At 39.2% G+C, this 22,629-nt stretch overlaps 1 protein-coding gene across 2 annotated transcripts in view; it reads left to right on the forward strand.

The window, feature by feature from the left end:
- The window catches only part of LOC130921233 (chemokine-like protein TAFA-1), a 265,602-nt gene that overhangs the window by 238,671 nt on the left and 4,302 nt on the right, over positions 1–22,629 (forward strand). Inside the window, exons 4-5 of one of the 2 annotated variants that reach the window (XR_009064312.1) lie at positions 13,082–13,206; positions 16,353–16,444. Coding sequence is in view for 1 of the 2 variants with exons in the window: in XM_057844877.1 (XP_057700860.1) it covers positions 13,082–13,206 (125 nt within the window). In the remaining variant the exon portion in view is untranslated. The remainder of the gene's footprint in view (positions 1–13,081; positions 13,207–16,352; positions 16,445–22,629) is intronic. The other variant, XM_057844877.1, reaches the window with a different exon arrangement.

The raw sequence follows: 22,629 nt of genomic DNA on the forward strand, positions 1-22,629 counted from the left end.
GCATTGGCATTATACTTCGCAATATTTACGTAAAATAAATGCTACCTGCACTGTATTTTTGCTTTCAACCAAGAATCGAGACTCTTTTACATCCATATCTATAAAGAATTCAGGGATTTAAGCATTTATTCACGAGAATTTTCAGCGGAAAAAGCTCTTTGTTTACATATGGCGGCCGCTGATTTGCTTACTGACTAGCATCATAGTTTGCAATATTTAGGTAAAATAAATGCTAACTGCACGTTTTTTTTTTTTTTAACCAAGAATCGAGACTGTCTCCTTACTGACTAGCCTCATAGTTCTCATCCTCATAGCCTCATCTACAAGGACAACACCCACTTGGTGAGGATAATCCATACTGAACAGGAAAACAGTGCATTATTTTCAATTAATTGTACCCACCGGAACGCCATGAACTGTATATAAAAAGTTTCCCGAGCGTTTAACACGCATTTAACATTAACACGCCACGCTATATGCTAATACTAGCGAGAACGCGAATGCTATGCTAACGCTCCGAGCCACCCAGCATCGTGTTTGCAACGGCGTCACAACCCCCTTCTCCTCCTCCCCTCTCCCGCCCTGCTCTCACCGTGTCTCTCAGACATTTCTCGTCATTCAACCAAACTGTAGTAACGCACGCCTTCACGTCCATAGTAACGGTAACGGTGTTGCAAAGATGAGAAAAGTAATTAATTAGATTACTTACTTCTGACAAAAATATAACGCCATTATACTCTAACGCCGTTATTAACAACACTGCATGCACCCACAGACTCACAAAAGTTAGTCAAATCTGAGCTTGTTATGATATAGTTTTCACAATCTCATCGTCAAGACGATATCTTTACTTATACAGTATGTTTTTGTATTACCACATAAACTATTATCACAGATCTCAATGGATATTTCAATTAATAATGCTATATTTTAAATGTATTATTCATACTATATTTACTAAAGTACTTTTTCTCAAAGGTCACGTTTTTTTTTAAGTCCTTCTCTGAAGGTGTAGACGGCCTCGAACATCCACAGTGGTAACAGTTATTGGCGTGTAAATTCATTTTACCATTAAATAGAGTTAAAAACTACTGCAGGACCCTTAACGACGAGTAAACAGCGAAGTTAATGATCATGTCTAAATATGTTGTAAAAAGTGGCGGCATCCTCCTTGTTATCTCCTCGGATTGCCAAACATCTAATTCTCTTTGTGCTGTCAGGATATTTTTTACATACTTTTGCAAATTAAAAAAAGGGGCGGGGGAAGAAAAATAATAGCACAATCTGAAATACAAGACTTGAATTATTTCAATGACAAGAACAAATACTTAGGTATAATGTAATAGCAGTGGGAAATGAAGGGATTCGCAGAGGGACTGTTAAACTTCTGAAAAGTGGCCCATCCTGGAAATTGGCATTTTCAACTTTTACCATCTTGAAGAAGTTTCAGAAAATTTACAGATTCTTTGCTTTGTTTTTTTGTTATGAGAATACTTAACGCACTGAACACTGCTAGACTGTTACGGTTCTGTGTTTTGCTTTGACTTTTCTCTTGGTCTCAGTTGTTTCAGTGTTTCTTAACACATTCATTCCCAGCCATTTTCACCGGAGCAAGGCCTTTCTCTCCCGGCCTTTTTACTGGATTTTGACTGATTTTGCAAGGCCCACAGAAAATTCTGTTCTATTGCTATATAAACATGGAGCCCACCAAAAAAAAAGATAAGACTCTCTTCTTTCAGCAGAAAAAAAGTAAGTTCATATCATTTTCCATTCTTTAGAAATCAGCATTAGAAAATAGCTTAGTTTGAGCAATTTTCCAATTTCTGATGAAAAAACGGAGAAAATGAGCTTTTTTTAAACGCATACATTTCAAACATTACTTTGACTTTAACACAGCTATTTTTTGCTTTAGTTACATCCCAAATATCTGAATAATGTTTTCCTTTTACAAAATAACATAAACAACCAGACAAATACAGCTTTTGATAGCAGAGTAAGAATTTATTTACACATACCTAACTGAGAGATGACGCTATTGTGGCCGCGACAGCAGGTTAAACTTTTCCCTCATCGCCGCCTGTCTCGTAAAGATGGATTTTTTTAGTCTTTCTTTTGTGGTGACCATTGCCTCGTTCGCCTGGGGAACTTGTGTTCCTGGGAGGAACTGGTTTGGCTGTGCTTGTTTCCATGCGGGACACTGGAGGGTGCAGTGGACGCGAGCGGTGAGCACGGCGGCGCGGGTTCTGCTCGGCGAGCAGCACAGACTCAACTACGCTGTACTGGTTGAATCGGGTTGGGGGGCTTACCAAATGCGCTACTGCCCTCCAGTGGCCAGTTTTATTGTTTTAAAATGGGTTTTGAGCTTTGTGCATTCTATCTTAGATACATGGGAACCTATAGATGCCGATTGTCAAAAAAAAAAAAAAAAAACGCAAAAGACATATAAATACGATTTTGGGACACTGAAGCAATTAAAAATAGAACATATTTATACGTTTTTGGGAGCAAATGAGTTAATCTGATTTTGTACTTCTCTGGTTGGCAAATAGTTTGACTTGTTGTTGGCCAATCAGTTCCCCTAAGCCTCTGGTGCCCTGTCCTGGCGTTGCTCATTGTCTCGTCACTTTTTGGATATATTTCCGGTTTCTTTTCTATCCTTATTGGGTTTTGTCAATGACATGTTGCTGTCATATCTGTCCTTGTCTTTTCCTGCCCCAGTCTTAACCCCATCGTGTTCTCCTCCCAGCAGTTTTGTTTTGATACTTTGCTTTTGTATTTTAAATAAACATATTTAGTTTTTGTGTGCCTTACCTTCTTACTATCCTGATTTTAAGTCTACAGTACTCTGCTTCAGTCCGCATTCATCCCTCCATAAGTGACATAGTTTCTTAACTTACTGCATAGATGTAAGCAATTTTACATTCCTCTTGTTCTTTTCTTACTACACCTAATGGCATGCAGTCAGATAAAGTTATTGGCACTCCTGGAATTTTTCCAGAAAATAAGCATTTCTCGCAGAAATTAATGTTGGGCACCAACCATTTGTTGGTGCTATTTGAGCTTTGTTTTGGAACTGTTGGAACACCCATGACAGACCCAAAACATTTTGATAGTCTGTCAAGGCACCCAGTGTCGTAAAAAAAGAATGAGGCCTAAAAAGAAAAGAACACAGTTCCTATAGTCAAACATGGTGGCGGTCAAATACTATTTTGGGCTTGATTTGCTGCCTCGGGCACTGGGTGCCTTGACAGTGTGCAAGGAGTCATGAAATATGGAGACTATCAAAATTTTCTGGGCCGGAATGTAGGGTGTAGTGTCAGAAAACTGGGTCTGTGTCAGAGGTCATTGGTGTTCCAACAGGACAATGACTCAAAACATACCTGCAATAGCACCAAGAAATTATGGGAGACAGAGCACTGGAGAATTCTGAGGTGGCCATCAATGAGTCTGGATCTAAATTATATTGAAAACTATTGAGAGATCTCAAAATTGCTGTTGCAAAAAGGCACCCTTCAAATTTGAGAGACCTGGAACAGTTCGCATAAGAAGAGTGGTCCAAAATTCCATCTGAGAGGTGCAAGAAACTTGTTGATGGTTATAGGAAGCGATTGCTTTCTGTTATATCTTCTAAAGGATGCACAACCAAATATTGAGTTGAAGGTGCCAACAATTTTGTCCAGCCCATTTTTTGCATTCTGTGTAAAATTGTGTACAATTGGCTTTTCTCTTCAGTTTTTTTGTATTTTTCCAATACACATCCAAGAAATAAACACTTTCATACTTAAAACATTTGTAATTGCATTAATTTCTCTGAGAAATGGGTTTCAGCTGTACCAATAATTTCGTCCATGACTGTATATATTAAGGGTGTAACGGTACATGTATTCGTATTGAACCGTTTCAGTACTTGATGGTCGGTTCGGAACGGAGGCATACCGAAGGAGTTTCTGACGTAATGTAACCCTTACTTTTCGAGGCTGTGAGTCAATCAGGTTACAGTTTCTTTGTGTAGATTATATTTAGTCCGTCTTCTCTACTATAATGAGGACCAACACGGTAGAACAGAAACGTCAACGGCGCAACAACGTGGCCGCCGCGAGAATGCAGTGAAACGCGGCTGTTAAAGTCAATCAGCCAATGCACACCAGTCGCAGTGTGGCCGCGTGTTAGACACGTCCCAGAGGCAGCTCAACACGACGCATGCGAAAAGAACGGCAGAGTTTATTATTTGACGCGAGACCCTCCTGCACCAATACTACTAGCTAGCAGACCGGGCAGACCGGAAGTCACTTGTGTAAAAATATGGTGGATCCGGTTGATTTTCAAACTAATACGCAATCGTAACCCACTTTTTGAGTACATCAGATCTCTTGAGTGGTAGATCGGGGCACAGTTGACTTGTCTTTGTTGATTCACAGTGGTCTTCTCTGCTATAATAATAACCAACACGGCCCCGTGTTCAATACAAAACCCGCCTACCACAACAAAACAAGTAGGAACTAATATTCACATAGGAACTAAAGTTATACAACATAAAATATACAATATAGATGAATACTGGATTACATTTATAAAATATAAACACATGATAAAATAAATAATTGCCCATTTAAATAAAATAAATTGAAATGAGCTAAAACACCTGTAATTAAATAATAAAAATACACAGATCCTTCTCACACTATTAAATGTATTAATTTCTGTGTGGCGCTTTAATGTTGAGAAAATCCACCAATAAAGATTTTGAAAACCGTTCATAAGAAAAAAAAAATCAATGAGGCATTTCATTTGTAAAATACTTGTTAAAATCTTTGTCATTGTGATTGCTTTTCTCTTTAGCACAGGATTTCTTTTTTCTTCTTGCTTTCAGAAAGAAAGCTGACCAAAACTCGGGGTCTGAAAAGCAAATTGTTGTTGGACTGTTATCTTTAAATACCCGCTACTTTTTGAGCAGAATTCTAGTTTTGTATAGGCTACTGTTCCTTTTTTGAAAGCACAAACGTGTGTAATAAACAACTAGCACATTTACATTTTGCATTTTTTTCTTAATGTACCGAAAATGAACCGAACGGTGACCTCAAAACCAAGGTACGTACCGAACCGAAATTTTTGTGTACCATTACACCCCTAGTATATATCGACTGATATACTTTTTATGGCACCTTGGTAGAATGCATCTTCAGTTTCTTTGTAAATACACGAGCAGAAAGCCATTCTGAATTGCAAAGTCATAATAAATAGCGCCTTGAACTTATTTTGGCTTCTATCCAGCAGGGAGAGCAATTGCATTGCCTGAATTGCCCCAAGCACATGATGCATTCTTTTCAGTGACATTAATGCTGTTCTTTTACACTTTTCGCTGTAAATGAAACCTCACTTTAAAAACATTGAGGAAAGGACAAAGCTTTAGCTCAAAATGCACATTTTGCAGCGATTCATTTAAAGGGAGTCAAGCGTGCTCTCAGCAACGTGCCAAGTTAAAAAGACATTAACTATTCATTAAACTCATGGTCACGTACCCTCATTTTGACACAGACAGAAATCAATTCTCCTCGTCACACATCACGATGTTCAAACATTCTGTTACCTGGCGGGGAGGAATGTGTGATGGACTTCCATCCATCAGAGCTCTCTCACCATTGATCTGACAGATGCACTTGTAAAAGGTTCACATCAGTTCATGTTTATCAATTCAAGTCCAACACTCACATGTTTGTCCAACAAAGCAGCTTGTAACTAACATCTTGAATCAAACGCTTGTTCAGTTGTTTGTCTTTTTTTATCTGTGTATTTCTTGCCCATTCATCATGTTTGTGCACTGTTTTGTCAAGATGTATTAATTTCTGATTCGGTGAGATCTAGACAGCCAGAGTCAGTTGAGAGATTATTTGGTTTCCATCTTTCAGATTGTCAGAGCCTCAGCTACTAAGAAGTTACAGCAAAAGCCTAAATTTAGAAATACAGTACTGTAGATAGAAAATAAATCAACTGTGAAAAGCTGTGAGGGGAAACTGTGTTGCTAAATCATAAACAGCAAACATGTTTGATAAATCATCTACTTACAACTCATGCTATCTTTGCAGCACTGTGAAATTACATTCAACACGCCAGCATGATCATAGATATTTGGTTCAGGGTTTGAATCTTGGTGTGTATGTTTTCTTGTGCCTGTGAGTTTTCACCTGGTGGTTAGTCTTCCATTACATTTCTAAAATATACATTAGAAGAATATAAAGTTTTCTGTTTTACGGAAGGCATCAAGGATAAAATCACCAGCATCCCTAAAGGGAACAATCACAATTGAAAATGGATGGATGCTTCTGCTTTTACCACTCTGCATTTCAAGGATCTGAGTCATTTGCCAGTTGGATGGACATCAACAAGAATGACAATGCAATGCATCCATCATTTTATGCTGTGATAAACACGTTTACTTTCTGGATTATTGAAATTATGAGTATGTAAATGACAAAATGTGTTCCTGCATTCATCATTTTTCAGTTATTGCTAACCCTGGACCCTCGAAAGGCATAGTTATACTCAGGGGTGTTACCGCTTGGATGGGGGGGGGGGGGGGGGCAGTGCCCACCCATGGACATGCTCTGCCCACCCAAAGAAAACTGGATGTAGTACTAACGGCAGTCTGGGCACCGCGTATAGTATCCCATTCATATACAGTAGTACTGATCTGTTCTAAGTTTTAACCATTGCGTTGTTACCTCCTCTTTCACCTTAAAAAAAAAAAAAAGAAATGAAATGTTGGTTTTGTCCCTAGGGGGCGCTACACACATTATATATATATTTTTTTTTTTTTTTTTTTTTTTTTTTACATTTTATCAAAGTTTTCACCAGTGTTCACCTGGCTGTTGAGTTTGGTGAGTTTTGAAGCATTCTGACGGGGTCAAAGTAGGGCTCAAAGCGTCGGCGGGACAAAGAATGACTGCTAGTGGGCGCTACATAGTGTATTTGGAATTTGTCTTTACATGGTATCAAAGATTGCATGTGTACCTGCTGTAATGTTGTGATACCGAATTTTCCTAGGCACCTTGAAGGGCACGCAGCGCCAGCCAATGTTGTTTTGCTCACGTGACGCGGAAGTGAGTCAGTTAGAGACACGGCCTGCGTAGAGCCGCACATTTTGTGTTATTGTTTAAACTGAATGTGATATTAAAGAAACCAAGTGCCAGCACGTCCTGTGTGGTATATCCTTGTTCTAACAAAGCACAAAACAAGACACCTGCCTGCTGCTTTTGGTGCATTTTGAAGCATTGTAAGGGGATCAAATTGAGCTCAAAGGGGCTTCGGAACAAAGAATAACTGTAATAATAATAATCAAACCGAGGAACCACAATAGTTTATAAACATTGTCACCTGCATGTCCATACTGTTCAGTTATGGATGTGTTCTAAGTAAAATCAAATCAAATCAACTTATATTTGTTTAGACCAAATCACAACAACAGTTATCTCAAGGAGAAAACAAAACATGTTTTAAGGTCCAGTAGCCCTACGCTGGATTTCGACCTAGTTGAGCATTGTAGCTTTTTTTTTAATGTTTTTATTTTTTTGCCTGCCAAGGTAAGCCTAATGCCCCCCCACACCTGGCATCCTGGTAACACCACTGGTTATAATGTTATTGCTCTAAGTTTCTTGAGTCAAAATTGCACAAACTAAACTCAATTTCAGTATTTCCATATTATCAGCAGTTGTCAAAGCTACGTCAACTAGTAATAATATTTTGGGAAAAATTAATCTTATGTTATTATAATTAAAGTATTTGAAGCGGATTTGAGGTAATTCACAAGTTACCCTTATTGTAATTAGTCAACTCTTGTTATCTTTTTTGTCCTTTTTTTTCTTTTTTTTGCATTTTGCATTTTTGACAGAGTAGTTACACACTTGTCATTGAAGTTGTTGTATTTTCTGCAGCCATTACGACTTTGTTAAATGGTAACGAAATATCTGCATCCTTCATTTAATTATATGACCATCGACGTGTGTCTTTCACTTTGGACAATTGAGAATTCACACTACAATGATTAAGTTAAATGCCATCTTGTTTGCAATGCTTTAACAAGATGCTGATTATGTAATCCTCCTCTAAACATCAGGAACAGGAACCGTGTTATAATTTTCAGTTACATTTAACCCTTTAACACCGAACGTGTCAGCAGCGACGCGTTTTCGCATATCATCTTTGAAGCTTCGTCACGCTGTAATTACGTAACCCACGTGCTGCTGGTTGGTCTCATTTGAAAGTGCAGAAGTTGATGTCCACACCAGTTTTTATTTGAAGTCAATCGACCAAGATAAACGGGAGATAATGTCATTTGAATTTTATATTTTTATTGCACTCAATAATATGCATTAAAACGCTGCATGGACCATGTATCTATCTCCATATTTCCATCATTTCTTGTCCTTTTTCAAAACCGAAAGCAGCACAAAAGACTACATATCCCAACAGCCGTTGTGATGTCAAGAAGGACGAACCGAATGTGATCATTTTTAATAAATTTCCGACGAACCGAATGTGATCATTTTTAATAAATTTCCGAGCGAGGTGTCAACTAATGAAAGGGAGGCATGCCAAGCAAGCAATGGCCTGTTGGTTTGAGCGAGCGACTTTGAAACGTGCAGAATGAATGTAAAACTACATTCAGCGCAAGCTAATGCATTATTTCATTAACTCAAGGAAGAAGATGAGCCGTGTTTGTCGTTGTTTTCTTTGGATGAGTCGCCGTCCCGGCGAGTAGAAGTGACAGCAGCGCGCAAACGGCGAAAGAGTAGGCTGTGTGACGTGTGTGACGCAGCTCCGTGACCTGTTCAAGAAGAAGCTTTATTGAGTGCGCAAAAAAAAAAAAAAAAAACTATTGGGTCGCATGCCTGAAAAAATTGAAGTGAATTGAACTACTTGCCAATATTTTTGAAAATACTTTTTTTCCAATGTTATATTTTTTCTTCACTATAATCTTTTCAATTCTATGTAGATGTGTGTTCGAGAAGCTTGATTGCATGTACGTATATACTTTTGATAAGGTGATGTGTACAACACCTAACTTCACAGAGATATCATCCAAACCCTTTTTGTGTTAGATGATATATATCTTTTTTCTCACTATTTTGCACTGTATATAACCTGTTTTGACCTTAGTATGTGTAAAGGCCAAAAACGCCTATGACCATACCTGCTTTTTGTGTTGAATTGTCAAACATAAAACTATTCAATCTTATTTTTTTCTATTGAATGTTTATCCTAACAAGTTGAATAAATATTATCAAGCTTCAAAACGGTTGGTCGAGCATGTTTGATTGTCAATGGCACATCAACATTACAAATTTTGAAAAAAGATTTTGGGATTTTTTTGGCTTTTTGGGTCCAAAATGTGGATTATAATTGGTCAGTGAAGAAAACAACAGTTTGGACATGAAGTTCAAGGTGTCCTGAAAAAAGGGACCCAATTTGGCTATTGTAAACATTTTTTTCTTTGAAATATAAAGGCAACATCAAATGCATGCAAATTTGGCCAAAATAGGCTTTGGTGTTAAAGGGTTAATCAAGTATTTTCTACTTGAGCAATGTTTTACATTACATTGTCATGCTATGGCAGCTAATAACAATAACAAAAATCATGTGACTGTCCAATTGTATGCTTTTACAAACAAGGACAAAAAATGTCAATTACTTAATTAGGATTTACTCAGTTACTGGAATAATTGTGGGTTCAACTGCTGCAACTGCAGCCACTATTAAATAAAAAATAACATTGGATTTTTTTATTTTTTTTTTTTAAATAAAGGTAGAATTATGAGGGGTATTAAACTAAATGCTGTTGTAAAAAATGTTATAATTTCTGTCTGGATTTAGGTTTCTTAACAACAAAAATGGCTCAATATGACCATTCAATGACTTACTAGTTTTCATATTAAAGTCCTACATTATTTTCCTAGAACAGTATAAGCAAGTTCTTACAAATGTACAAATTTGGGTTAAATATGTCAGAATGTGTAAAGAACGTAGGTGGTGGGTTCCCAAACACAGTTCCCAAACATTTGCTTTTTATTTAACAGAAGGTGCTTGTGAGTGTAAATAAATCCAAACAAAAAGTGACATGACAAAAAGTAAACATGGAGAATACAAGTACCGACATAAACAAAATAAAGGGGGTGGAGAACCACAGGAGGAAGAAACAAATAGTAAACTTAAAAAAAAATACCTGCACAAGTCCTCCTACCGTCTTCCCACTGATTATCACCTGCAGGTGCAATGCAAAAATACTCCTTCCACCAACACACTGTAAGGAAAATGGAACATAAGGGAAAACAAAAACAGGGTGGCAACAAAACAGCATTGTGACAATGTCGCACTCTATGAGCAGAACACCGGCAGCATGCAAAGTTTCTTTAGAATAACTGATGCTGCAGCATATATCCGCTGCTTGCTTTCCGTCATGCTTTCACTGGGGTACCGTAGCAGTGCGCTGCCCAGTAGGTTTAAAGTGCATATGACACCAGAAAGCATGGTTATTTTATATTTCATGCGGTATTTTTTGCTCCTGAATGAAATGGACTTCTTGGATATGTGTGGAAGTGATCGATATGTTTATTCAACGTTTTGAATCCAGGGCTAGAATCTGGTTGAGGAAGAAGGCAGATATGACGTCAGAGAATGAGATCATCTCCACTATGCAGCCATACATTTGTATGCAGAAGGACTGCGGATTCAGCTGATTTTGCGGATGAATTAATTTCTTTTTCATGTCGCGCTAGCCCAATGTGCTGCAGGCTTTTGTTGCTACAGCAGGGAGAGTGGAGTGAGCTTTTTTGGGTTTCCAAAGATCCTGTTCACCGCGAAGAATGGGCAAAATAAGTCCAACAGTCGAGGGAGCATTGGACGTACGAGGAAGTGAGTTGGCTACGTGTTTTATATTATGTCAAATACTGAGATAATGGCACACATTTTAATAAGGAGGTGGCTTGCATTTTATGGGTAAAAATGCTCCCTGTCAACTGGTGAAGGTGGGAGTGGCCGCTCTCATCGGCCAGCGATCAAAACATGTGACAAGCTGCCGGTTTGTCCACCGAGATGGATGGAATTCCCACCTCCCTCTACCGAAGACCGGCGGCTTGTCGATGAAGAAGGGAGCGCCCGTGCATGGGCAGCCACGCGCTCTTGTCTCCGGTTCTGGATTGTGTCGACACTTCCACTCCACCGGCCCTATTTGCGTGCCCGTCTAGTGAGTGCTATACTTGGGCTCGGGGAGCCCCCCTTTCTCGTCTCTGGTTCTCAGTTGTGTCGAGATTTCCACCCCCCTCGGCCCTCTTAGCGTGCCCGCCAAGAGAGTGCTATACTCGTCTGGGACTCGGGCAGCCACGCGCTCCGACGTCGGCCAGATTGTCCACCGAGATTGCGCCATTTTTGGCATTCATTCCCCTGCTGCGTTCCCAGCGACGAGCATTCCCCCCCTGGGCCGCCACGGGGCTGGCTGATCGGTGAAGACAATCACCCCCGCCGCAGTGTGTGACTTGAGTCGGGGTAGTTTTGTGTGATTTTGTCTCTGTCGCCTTTTTCTCGTTTCGAATCCTCCTCCTCCTCCAAATACGACCCAAACATGTATGGCTGTATGTCACATACTTCCTCTGGATCGACAATATCATTTGAAACATCCCCACTCGAACCAGAATCGCTGAAAAACGCTTCCTCCTCCATTGGGCTCAGTGCTAAATCCGCTAAAATCTCTCATTCTCTGACGTCATCACCAAGATGGAGGTGCCAGAGCGCTATAATGACAGGAGGATCTAAACGACAGATTCAAAGACGCATTTCTTGTCATCTGCGCTTTGTCAAATTGTTGTGTATATAGTTGAATCGTCTCAAAATATGATTTTATCCCCCATAATAAATTAAGTTTTTGTTTTTGTCATTTTATGTGCACATTAATGATGATGCTTCTTTCTTTGACCATAGCATGCAGAAGAGGATGGGGTCAATTGCTCTTGCTGTTCTGTTTTTGGGATACTGTGCTTTTAATCGCTACTGTATATACAGTATGCCCATCCAGTTTCGTGTGTGGACTAAGACCCACATTTCTACACCACAGTCCTGCATGCCCACGAACTGGGCAGGATAATAAATTATAAAAAACAGTGACAACCTTAAGTGCATCCATGTTTTATTGCACTTAATGTAACTTCAATTGAGTTTTATAAAACCCTGGAGAATAAACACGTTTTCATCCAAATTTCTGTTTTAAAATCACAAGATGGGCATTTTTTCAGTCACTTGCTTTGACCCTGTTCCATCTGAAACAAATAATGTTTACAGCTATTATAGACATTTTCAATTTCAAGTCGAATTAGCATTCGCATTGTTGAATAGAGATGCCCCAAAGTTGGCATTATAATGATATACAAGCTGCCTGTGTGCGCTCTCTCGGGAAGAGAGGCAGCATTTACGGCATCAGTATCATTTGATGCAACTGATGAAACACTTATCCTCAAGCTGTCTTCCATTTTTTTCTTAACAAGAAGATATTGCATGGGGTTGGTTTCGAATCTCCTAACCAGCCCGAATGAGTACTGTTGTGAAATGCATATATTTTTTTTCCGAGAATTGAGATGGTGGGAAAGCATGCTAGAGGGACGCATTGGATAATGGAGCAGCATGTGCTAATTAGTGGATAACGTAAAAATCCATGGGGAAATCCAAAGGTCTGATTCACAGCTGCTTTGCCTCCAATTTCGTTTATACATTCAAATACCCACCAGCGATCATGTTTACAGTTTGCTGTGTGAAAGTGTACTTTTACATTGTGATTGCTTCCAGCACATTTGCTTATATTCCACCGTTGAGTGGTGACCTACAGGGTTAGGAACATTGAGCGTTATCGTGTTTAAAAGATGAGAACACATTTCTTATCAAATACAACTAGCGAAGTCTGTGTTAAACGAACACAGACATACAAAATTAGCTCATCAACACCCAAACTGGTGTAAAAGCAACTGGAATTGAATGTCTACAAAAGCACTGTGTTGTTGAACGTAATCTAACCTACTCTAATGTCTTTGCACACCTTACCCAGCATCCATCGTAATTGGGAAATGGTGGTGTGAGATGGAACCATGTCTGGAGGGAGAAGAGTGCAAAACTCTACCCGACAACTCCGGATGGATGTGCTCCTCTGGGAATAAAATCAAGACCACAAGGGTAAGACTTGGGCTTAATGCGCCATGAAGCTGCTATGGCAGCATGTAAACATTGTTTTTCTCAAACACAACAGTTCTTTTGGCTTGAAATACAGCAGTTTATTTTAAAGAGGGGTGCAAGAGCAGAACCTGCTGTACAGTTTATACATACAGTGCCTTGCAAAAGTATTCGGCCCCCTTGAACCTTGCAACCTTTCGCCACATTTCAGGCTTCAAACATAAAGATATAACATTTTAATTTTTTGTCAAGAATCAACAACAAGTGGGACACAATCGTGAAGTGGAACAAAATTTATTGGATAATTTAAACTTTTTTTAACAAATAAAAAACTGAAAAGTTGGGCGTGCAATATTATTCGGCCCCCTTGCGTTAATACTTTGTAGCGCCACCTTTTGCTCCAATTACAGCTGCAAGTCGCTTGGGGTATGTTTCTATCAGTTTTGCACATCGAGAGACTGACATTCTTGCCCATTCTTCCTTGCAAAACAGCCCGAGCTCAGTGAGGTTGGATGGAGAGTGTTTGTGAACAGCAGTCTTCAGCTCTTTCCACAGATTCTCGATTGGATTCAGGTCTGGACTTTGACTTGGCCATTCTAACACCTGGATACGTTTATTTTTGAACCATTCCATTGTAGATTTGGCTTTATGTTTTGGATAAATGTCCGTCCCAGTCTCAGGTCTTGTGCAGATACCAACAGGTTTTCTTCCAGAATGTTCCTGTATTTGGCTGCATCCATCTTCCCGTCAATTTTAACCATCTTCCCTGTCCCTGCTGAAGAAAAGCAGGCCCAAACCATGATGCTGCCACCACCATGTTTGACAGTGGGGGTGGTGTGTTCAGGGTGATGAGCTGTGTAGCTTTTACGCCAAACATATCGTTTTGTATTGTGGCCAAAAAGTTCAATTTTGGTTTCATCTGACCAGAGAACCTTCTTCCACATGTTTGGTGTGTCTCCCAGGTGGCTTGTGGCAAACTTTAAACGAGACTTTTTATGGATATCTTTGAGAAATGGCTTTCTTCTTGCCACTCTTCCATAAAGGCCAGATTTGTGCAGTGTACGACTGATTGTTGTCCTATGGACAGACTCTCCCACCTCAGCTGTAGATCTCTGCAGTTCATCCAGAGTGATCATGGGCCTCTTGGCTGCATCTCTGATCAGTTTTCTCCTTGTTTGAGAAGAAAGTTTGGAAGGATGGCCGGGTCTTGGTAGATTTGCAGTGGTCTGATGCTCCTTCCATTTCAATGTGATGGCTTGCACAGTGCTCCTTGAGATGTTTAAAGCTTGGGAAATCTTTTTGTATCCAAATCCGGCTTTAAACTTCTCCACAACAGTATCTCGGACCTGCCTGGTGTGTTCCTTGGTTTTCATAATGCTCTCTGCACTTTAAACAGAACCCTGAGACTATCACAGAGCAGGTGCATTTATACGGAGACTTGATTACACACAGGTGGATTCTATTTATCATCATCGGTCATTTAGGACAACATTGGATCATTCAGAGATCCTCACTAAACTTGTGGAGTGAGTTTGCTGCACTGAAAGTAAAGGGGCCGAATAATATTGCACGCCCCACTTTTCAGTTTTTTATTTGTTAAAAAAGTTTAAATTATCCAATAAATGTTGTTCCACTTTACGATTGTGTCCCACTTGTTGTTGATTCTTGACAAAAAAATTAAATTTCATATCTTTATGTTTGAAGCCTGAAATGTGGCGAAAGGTTGCAAGATTCAAGGGGGCCGAATACTTTTGCAAGGCACTGTATATATATATACCGTATTGGCCCGAATATAAGCATTGAAATAAGACTGAAAAAGTAGGGGTAGTCTTATATTCGTGGTCTAGACATTATACCCATTCACGATGCTAGATGGCGCCCTATATCATTGGAGCGATGTTCTGTCATGACAGATCTCAGCTACTCTCGTTTAACCAGTTTGCATTATTTCATTGCAATGTTTTTCCTTATTCAGATTTTTTTTTCAAGACTACAGTTACAGTTACACTTCACTTTAACGGTTAATGCAGTTATTGCAATTTTGTTGCTTTATCACAATAGATTGGTTTATTTACGTTTCAAAAACCAGAAGCAATTCATTTACGAATGTGATTGCACTTTAGTTTACATATTTAAATGTTCAGATATTGAAAGATTTGAATGAGGCAAAATAACATGCTTTTTCTCTCAAATATATTTTTACAATCATTTGTTTCAGATGTACTGTCATTATTTTCTATATAAAAATTAATTTGGTGTTCAAACTTGAGTCTTGAAAAAGAGGGGGCCAACCAATAATCAGGGCCGTCTTATATTTGGGCCAATACGGTATATCAATCACAGATCAACTGTCAGCAACATGTAAATGATGAAAGAAGTGGGAATGCTTCGAAAATGAAAGGCAAAGGAAACCTGTTAAGCAAGGGTGGAATTTTCAGTGTGTGCAACCTATCTGAGCACCCGTAGTAGCAAAAACAATCATAAAGTGGTCAGCAAAGTGGGCAGGACCTCAGGGCGCACTCTTCACTCAGATAAAGTTAACAGCCACTCCTCCTCATTGCTGCCCTTCGGCTAGCTCAGCTGCTGCTCAGCACCGCATACAAAAATAATGAAGGGAGTTATGTCTACCAAGCCAGCAGTTCGCCACACCGTGACAGGTTGATCACCCGATTTGTATTCGTTTAAACAACTCACCCCCCGCCTGAACGCGATCAGTATCTTTTTTAAATGCTTGGTGACAATGACTTTGAATGGAAGTGGAGTCTAATTTGACAGCAGGGGGGAAGCTAGTGAAGGTTACACCACACAGGGCTTCCCAAGGTTGTCCTGCAGATGTATAGAAAAGCCCAAAGATTTTCAGTAGGCATAAAATCACCAGAATGGAAATAACCAGATGTGGTCTTTACAGCATGTTAAGGTAGGTGAAATGCTTTGTTGCCATCCAAAGAATGCATCTTAATCTCACTTTTGCTCTTTGACATACCTATTGATCACAACCTATTCTTTGAGGGATTTACACATATTGATGAGACTACTCCTCTAAATTGTATGGGTGAAATGGCTGAATGAAATCTTCCAATTGATGAGGCTTGAGGCTGCTTTTCTATCCAATACACATTTGTCCTTTTCTCTTGACCCTCTCTTTGCAGAACACCCAGCCATACTCCCCTTTTTAGCTTCTGGAAGCAAAATGCAGAGGAAACGCCAACCGAAATTGAGCTGCATTCTTGCTTCTGTAAAGGTTAGTCTATCTCAAGCTGTTTTTTTTTTTCTTCCCTGTTTGTTTTTCTTTATCGAGGTCGCCCTCGCGTCATCAATGTCAGGCGCTATAACGTGGGACGGAGTCATGTTCAATGACGTCTCATTAACCCAAATACTCAGCGCAAAATAATCAAGTGTGTTTACATGCTGCGCATGATTAGGCGGGCGTGACAGAAATGCGAAATGTGCCACCACCCACAGCAAATATGCACACCGGGAAGGTAGACACATTTTCATGGAAGCATTGGATGCTGATCTCTAAATAAAAAATATGGTGCACCAAAGCGAAAACCACTGTTTTCTCTCAGTTGAGTGCATATTACGATGGCTCATTTCTTTCTCTTTGTTCCACATCCTGATTTCATGTTTGGCAACTGCACAGGTCTGCTAACAGTTCCTTGCACCGCTCTGCCAATCCTATTTGGAACTAATCTTTGACATGCTACTTACAGTTCTGTGTGTGTACTCTCAGATGTGACTGCACACTCCTGTTTGATGTGTTTGATAACAGAGCGAGTTTGGTGGGCACGTTTGCTTGCATGTGTACTCAAGAACCCGACGCAGGCCTATTTTATTGCAGTAGTTTGGCTTTTTTTTAAAGGCCACTCGATTTACTGAGCCTCTTACATGGGTCTCATCGGAGTAGCTATCAGCACAATACATAGACCACGTTTTCCAGGAAAGGCCTTTTATCCTGCACTCTGCTCTCTTCTTTGATCCAAAATTTCTCATTCACCCTTGTCTGAAACCAAACGCTTCTTTCCATTTGTGTTTGTTCCATCATAAGCTTACAAGCCCACAATACAGCATTTGTTTCTTTTCAGAAAAAAATTGACCAGCAGGTTAGCATTTTGCCCTGAAAAGCTTCACTGAAACACAATGCTGCTGGCACACTGAAACACACGCCATTTTCACACCCATTTTATAGAAATTGGCATGGATTCTTAAGAAGTCGTGCACAGCCAGTGCCTGACATTCATCTTTCTTCTTCTCTTTCTTTCTGTCTTTCAGAGAGGGAATACTTCATTGCCTGTTCTATAACAGCAGACAGACCCTTTTGTTTGTGGAAGTCACAGTGACAGAAAGACTGTGGAGCACCTTCCAAAATACTTGCCCAACATAGATCCCCATTATGCGCTCCACTGGTTAAATAGATCAGTCAATTTCTTGTGCTTCCAAACAATTATAAATCTCAAGAGAGACTTAATTAAATAAGTTTTAATCCAGGCACTTTCTCTTACGCACATTCTTGCACCTTTCATTTGACAATGCTGCAAGATTTTTTTTTTTTTTCCAATTTAGTGATGCTGCATGTACACAGTGCAAACCTGGTCTGACACACTGTGCAATACTTTTGTAATCATGATTAACATCATTCAAAAGTCTTCTGTGAAACAGGTGTTTGGCCATCTTGTTTTTTTCAGGTTATTTGTGACCTTTGTTTGTGTACAGTGAATCACAAAAGTGAGTACACCCCTCGCATCTCTGCAGATATTTAAGTATATCTTTTAATGGGACAACACTGACAAAATGACACTTTGACACAATGAAAAGTAGTCTGTGTGCAGCTTGTATAATAGAGTTAATTTATTTTCCCCTCAAAATAACTCAAAATATAGCCATTAATATCTAAAGCCTTGGCAACAAAAGTGAGTACACCGCATGGGAACTACGTACATCCCTAAATGTCCACATTGAGTACTGCTTGTCATTTTCCCTCCAAAATGTCATGTGACTCTTTACAGAAGAGCTGTCAGCATTGCTGCAGAGATTGAAGAGGTGGGGAGTCAGCCTGTTAGTGCTCAGACCATACGCCGTACTCTACATCAAATTGGTGTGCATGGCTGTCACCCCAGGAGGAAGCCTCTTCTGAAGATGGTACACAAGAAAGCCCGCAAACAGTTTGCTGAAGACATGTCAACAAAGCACATGGATTACTGGAACCATGTCCTATGGTCTGATGAGACGAAGATTAATTTGTTTGGTTCCAATGGTCTTAAGCATGTGTGGCGGCAACCAGGTGAGGAGTACAAAGATAAGTGTGTCTACAGTCAAGCATGGTGGTGGGAATGACCCCCCCACCTCCTCAATCTCTGCAGCAATGCTGACAGCACTCCTGTAACGAGTCACATGACATTTTGGAGGGAAAATGACAAGCAGTACTCAATTTGGACATTTAAGGATGTATGTTTTTTCAAAGGGGTGTACTCACTTATCTTGCCAGGGGTTTAGATATTAATGGCTATATTTTGAGTTATTTTGATGGAAAACTAAATTAACTCTATTATATTAGCCACACACAGACTGCGGCCGTGGCGCAGTTGGTAGCTGGAGTTGTCCTTGGACCGAAGGGTCAGTGGTTCAAGTCCCGGCTACAACTGCCTACTGTTGAAGTGCTCTTGGGCAAGGCACTGAACTGACTTGCCTCCAATGGGTTGACAGCGCCTTGCATGGCAGCAGCCCCATTGGTATGTGAATGTGTGCGTGAATGGGTAAATGTGTGCTGCATGGTAACCATGCAGATAAAATGCGCTATATAAGTAGTGTCCATTTACCATTTTACTTTTCATTGTGTCATTTTGTCAGTGTTGGCCGATGAAAAGATATACTTAAATATCTGCAGAAATGCGAGGGGTGTACTCACTTTTGTGATACACTGTATCTAGTTGCTTGCTTATGACTGGTTGCCTCCCGGATATCCTAACCTAATACAGTATTTTGAAGGTTTAAAACCTTGCTGATAATACTCGTCGTCGGTGGCCTTGTTATATTTGTTCCTAGATGGCCACTTACAGGTAGTACGTAGTTGCAGTGGTGACCAGATGTCATGATACTATTATTCTTTGAGCTCTTATTATTTACCATTCAGTATCCATTAGGCCAGCACAATATATTGTTTGACTATCTCCATCGAGATTCGTGCATGCGCAGTAGTCCTAATGCATTTAACATTAATGCAAATTTTTTTTTTTTTTTTTTTTTTTGAGCATATAAACTTTTGGTTTATTTCATAAAAGCAGCAAGTGTGAACAGACCTGGCTTCTTGCATCACTTTTATATACAACAATCTTCATCGAGCACAGATAAACCCCCTAAACCTGGATTAAACGGTATTATATGAATATAATCATGTATCGCAGTTTTTTTTTCTTTCATTTTTTAAATTAATAAATAATGAATAAATAAATACAATTAAAATAAATTGAAGCACCTTAAATCTATAATGCAACAATAAAAAAAAAAAAAAATACAGAAACTAACATAACTAACATAACATTTTTATCATGAAGAATATGATAAATTGCTTAAAGGAAATAAACTAAAGAAAAAACAAGAACACAAGGAAAAATGAGGAAAAACAAGGGGAAACTCAGGAAAAACAATCTAGAACAAGGGGGAAACTAAGGAAAAACAATCTAGTAAAATACAGAATGCAATACAGTGGTATCTCGACATACGATCGCGTGGCAGATTTTCTTTTGTGAGAAATCAACACAGGTTTCAAAAAGGTAGGTACAGGTGGTGAGCCAAGTAAAAAGGTCACACTCACCTTCTAAATGAAGATGTGAATTATAGATGAATATGAGCGTGGGGTGTGCATCCGTGAACTGGCTCAACAATACATCTCCATGGTCCTCCTCCGACCACCGTTCGCCAGTCTTTAAAAGTTCGGGTGACAGTTATTATTGTGATAACATTGCCAAAGAAATCACCTGCTTCGCCACGTTTTTATCATTTATTTCACAACCTATCCAACACAAAACGCCTAACGCAGTTGTGTTCTCAAGAAAACATTGAAAACGAAAGTAAACTCAAGCTCATCGCTCCCTCTCTCTGTCATGTCAGGCATGCGGTGCGTTCATGTACAGCAAAAAACGTCCGCCACATGAGAACCCGATTCGTTGCATTATTACAGGAATTATTATTATTATTATATTATCCCAATTTTTATTTATAATTTATTTGTTTTTCTATGTGTAATTGCCATTTGTAATAGTCCCAGCAGTATTTATTAAGGATTTAGTGTAGGCTTTTGGGCTGTGCAACGAATTAGTGGAATTATAATGTATTCCTATGGGAAAATCCTGGTCGACATATGACCATTTCAAGTTACAATCAAGGTCCTGGAACAAATTAACTTATTATGTAGAGGTACCACTAAATATGATTTTAAAATTAAGAGATTTCTGGTCAAATATGGTCTATAAAAGTTGTTAAACAATAAAACAAACAACAAAATTAATGAAATGAACAAAAAATATATATATATTTTTTATAATAGGTCAAAATTATTTTTTTGAACAGATCATGTGACTAGCACCTTAGACGGTCATTTGCTTTGGTTAGCTAAAACCACCAGAGGACCGAAGAGGCAAGATGGATGCACGTAATTTTTTCAAACCTAAGCTTTTAAAAGCGACAACAACTACTGAGCAAGAACCAACGATTGGAAATGTGGACCATGAAACGCCAGAGAGCACCGCCAAATTGGTGAGCGGAGTCTCAGTTTGCCCCACTAAAGACGCTAATTGTACAACAAGGCCACCACCAGCGGGCGTACCATATTCAATGGATGACGATCTTAGCGAAAATTTATAACTGTCCTAAGCAGCCTGATTTAGAATTCCGCTAAAAAATGATGGGAAACAAAAAAAAGCTCATTTTCAACTAATTATTATAAATATTCTTGTAAGTTAATTTATTGCTAACACTGCGTTTCAGGGTCATCAACATGTTGTGCTCCCCTGACCAAAAAGTCAAACTCCGCCTATGCAATGGACGAGAGCAGGGATCAAATGGATCACAAAACCTGACCTGTTTTAGTCATCTAATTTTTTAAAATAAAGAAAGACGCACCTTTATGAAAATACTGTGCTTAATGTCATTCAAGCAATATGATGAGTATGTTAAGGAGTCACAAATACAGGTAGTCCCCGTTTTACGAACGAGTTTAATTCATGCGTTGTAGATGTAACCCGGATTTCTGCGTAATCGTAATTAACCCTTTAAATACCTCTAAACACCTTCTAAATACTAATAATTTAAAAATATGTATATATATATAAATATCCAAAAACATTTTATCTTACCTCATTGTACTGTCCTCGCCAAGACGTCGGAGCTAAGTCCTAGCTAGTCAGATAGCTAAGCTCCGAAATGACGATGTCACACATCCGTGTGGTTTACTGACTTTATTCAGCTGCTCATGACAGCAATACTTCAAGAATTAAACTAAAATAAAAATGAAATTAAATTTGTCTCATCTTCAATAACAGCAATTCAAATTTGCATTTACAAGTAGCTGCTAATACAGCAATGACAAACAACTAGTATGTATCAGTTAGCGTCCGCACATCATCAAAAACAATCACATAAATTCGCCCCAATTATTCCACCACAATCAAAAACGCACAATAAACAGTACAAAGGGAGTTACAGTATATACACCGTCGCCTCTGGATGCTTCACAAGCAACAAATGTGCGCGCAGGCTGTCACCTCTTCACTTGGCTGCTTCCTCATATCTGCGTGTGCCGTGTGGGCGGGTGTGTAAATTCTCTCACGTGCGGAAGTACAACCTGCTCTACGCTTTCTGCACCAAAATAACAGCATGCATCACAAAACCAAAGTCAACATTTAAAAGAAAAAAAAAAAACGACGAGACTCAGGCGTCGTAAAGTCAAAATCACGTAAGTCAGGTACGTCGTAACACGGGGAATACCTGTACTGTAAACACCCCTCAGTCAAAAGAATGTGTTAAACTAACGCAATGCAATAATTAGTTCTCTCAGCAGTAGAAGTATACCCACATTCGTTTCTATTTCCAAAGGGGTATTGATTTTAAAATCTTTGTCACACTGCCAACCCGTGTTTGACCTTCGATGTTCCATAGTATTGTCATTTTAGGATGAATTATGTTAAGTGCCTTATTTATACTGTACAAGAAAACATCCACTCTAGAGTTTAAAGAAATCTGTGGTTTGAAGCAGATTCTGGAAAGCAGAGCCATCTAAAGGTTTCACAATACCCTATTCAAATGTGGTTAGCTCTGTCCCTGAACCAGAGTCACAAATTGACAGCTCGGAAACCACAAAAGGGTCACTGATCTCATTTAGTAAATCCAAAATAATTTTTACTTGGTTGCAAAAAGACTTAACTGGATTTT

Source organism: Corythoichthys intestinalis, chromosome 9 (genome assembly GCF_030265065.1).
Source record: "Corythoichthys intestinalis isolate RoL2023-P3 chromosome 9, ASM3026506v1, whole genome shotgun sequence".
Taxonomy (NCBI): domain Eukaryota; kingdom Metazoa; phylum Chordata; class Actinopteri; order Syngnathiformes; family Syngnathidae; genus Corythoichthys; species Corythoichthys intestinalis.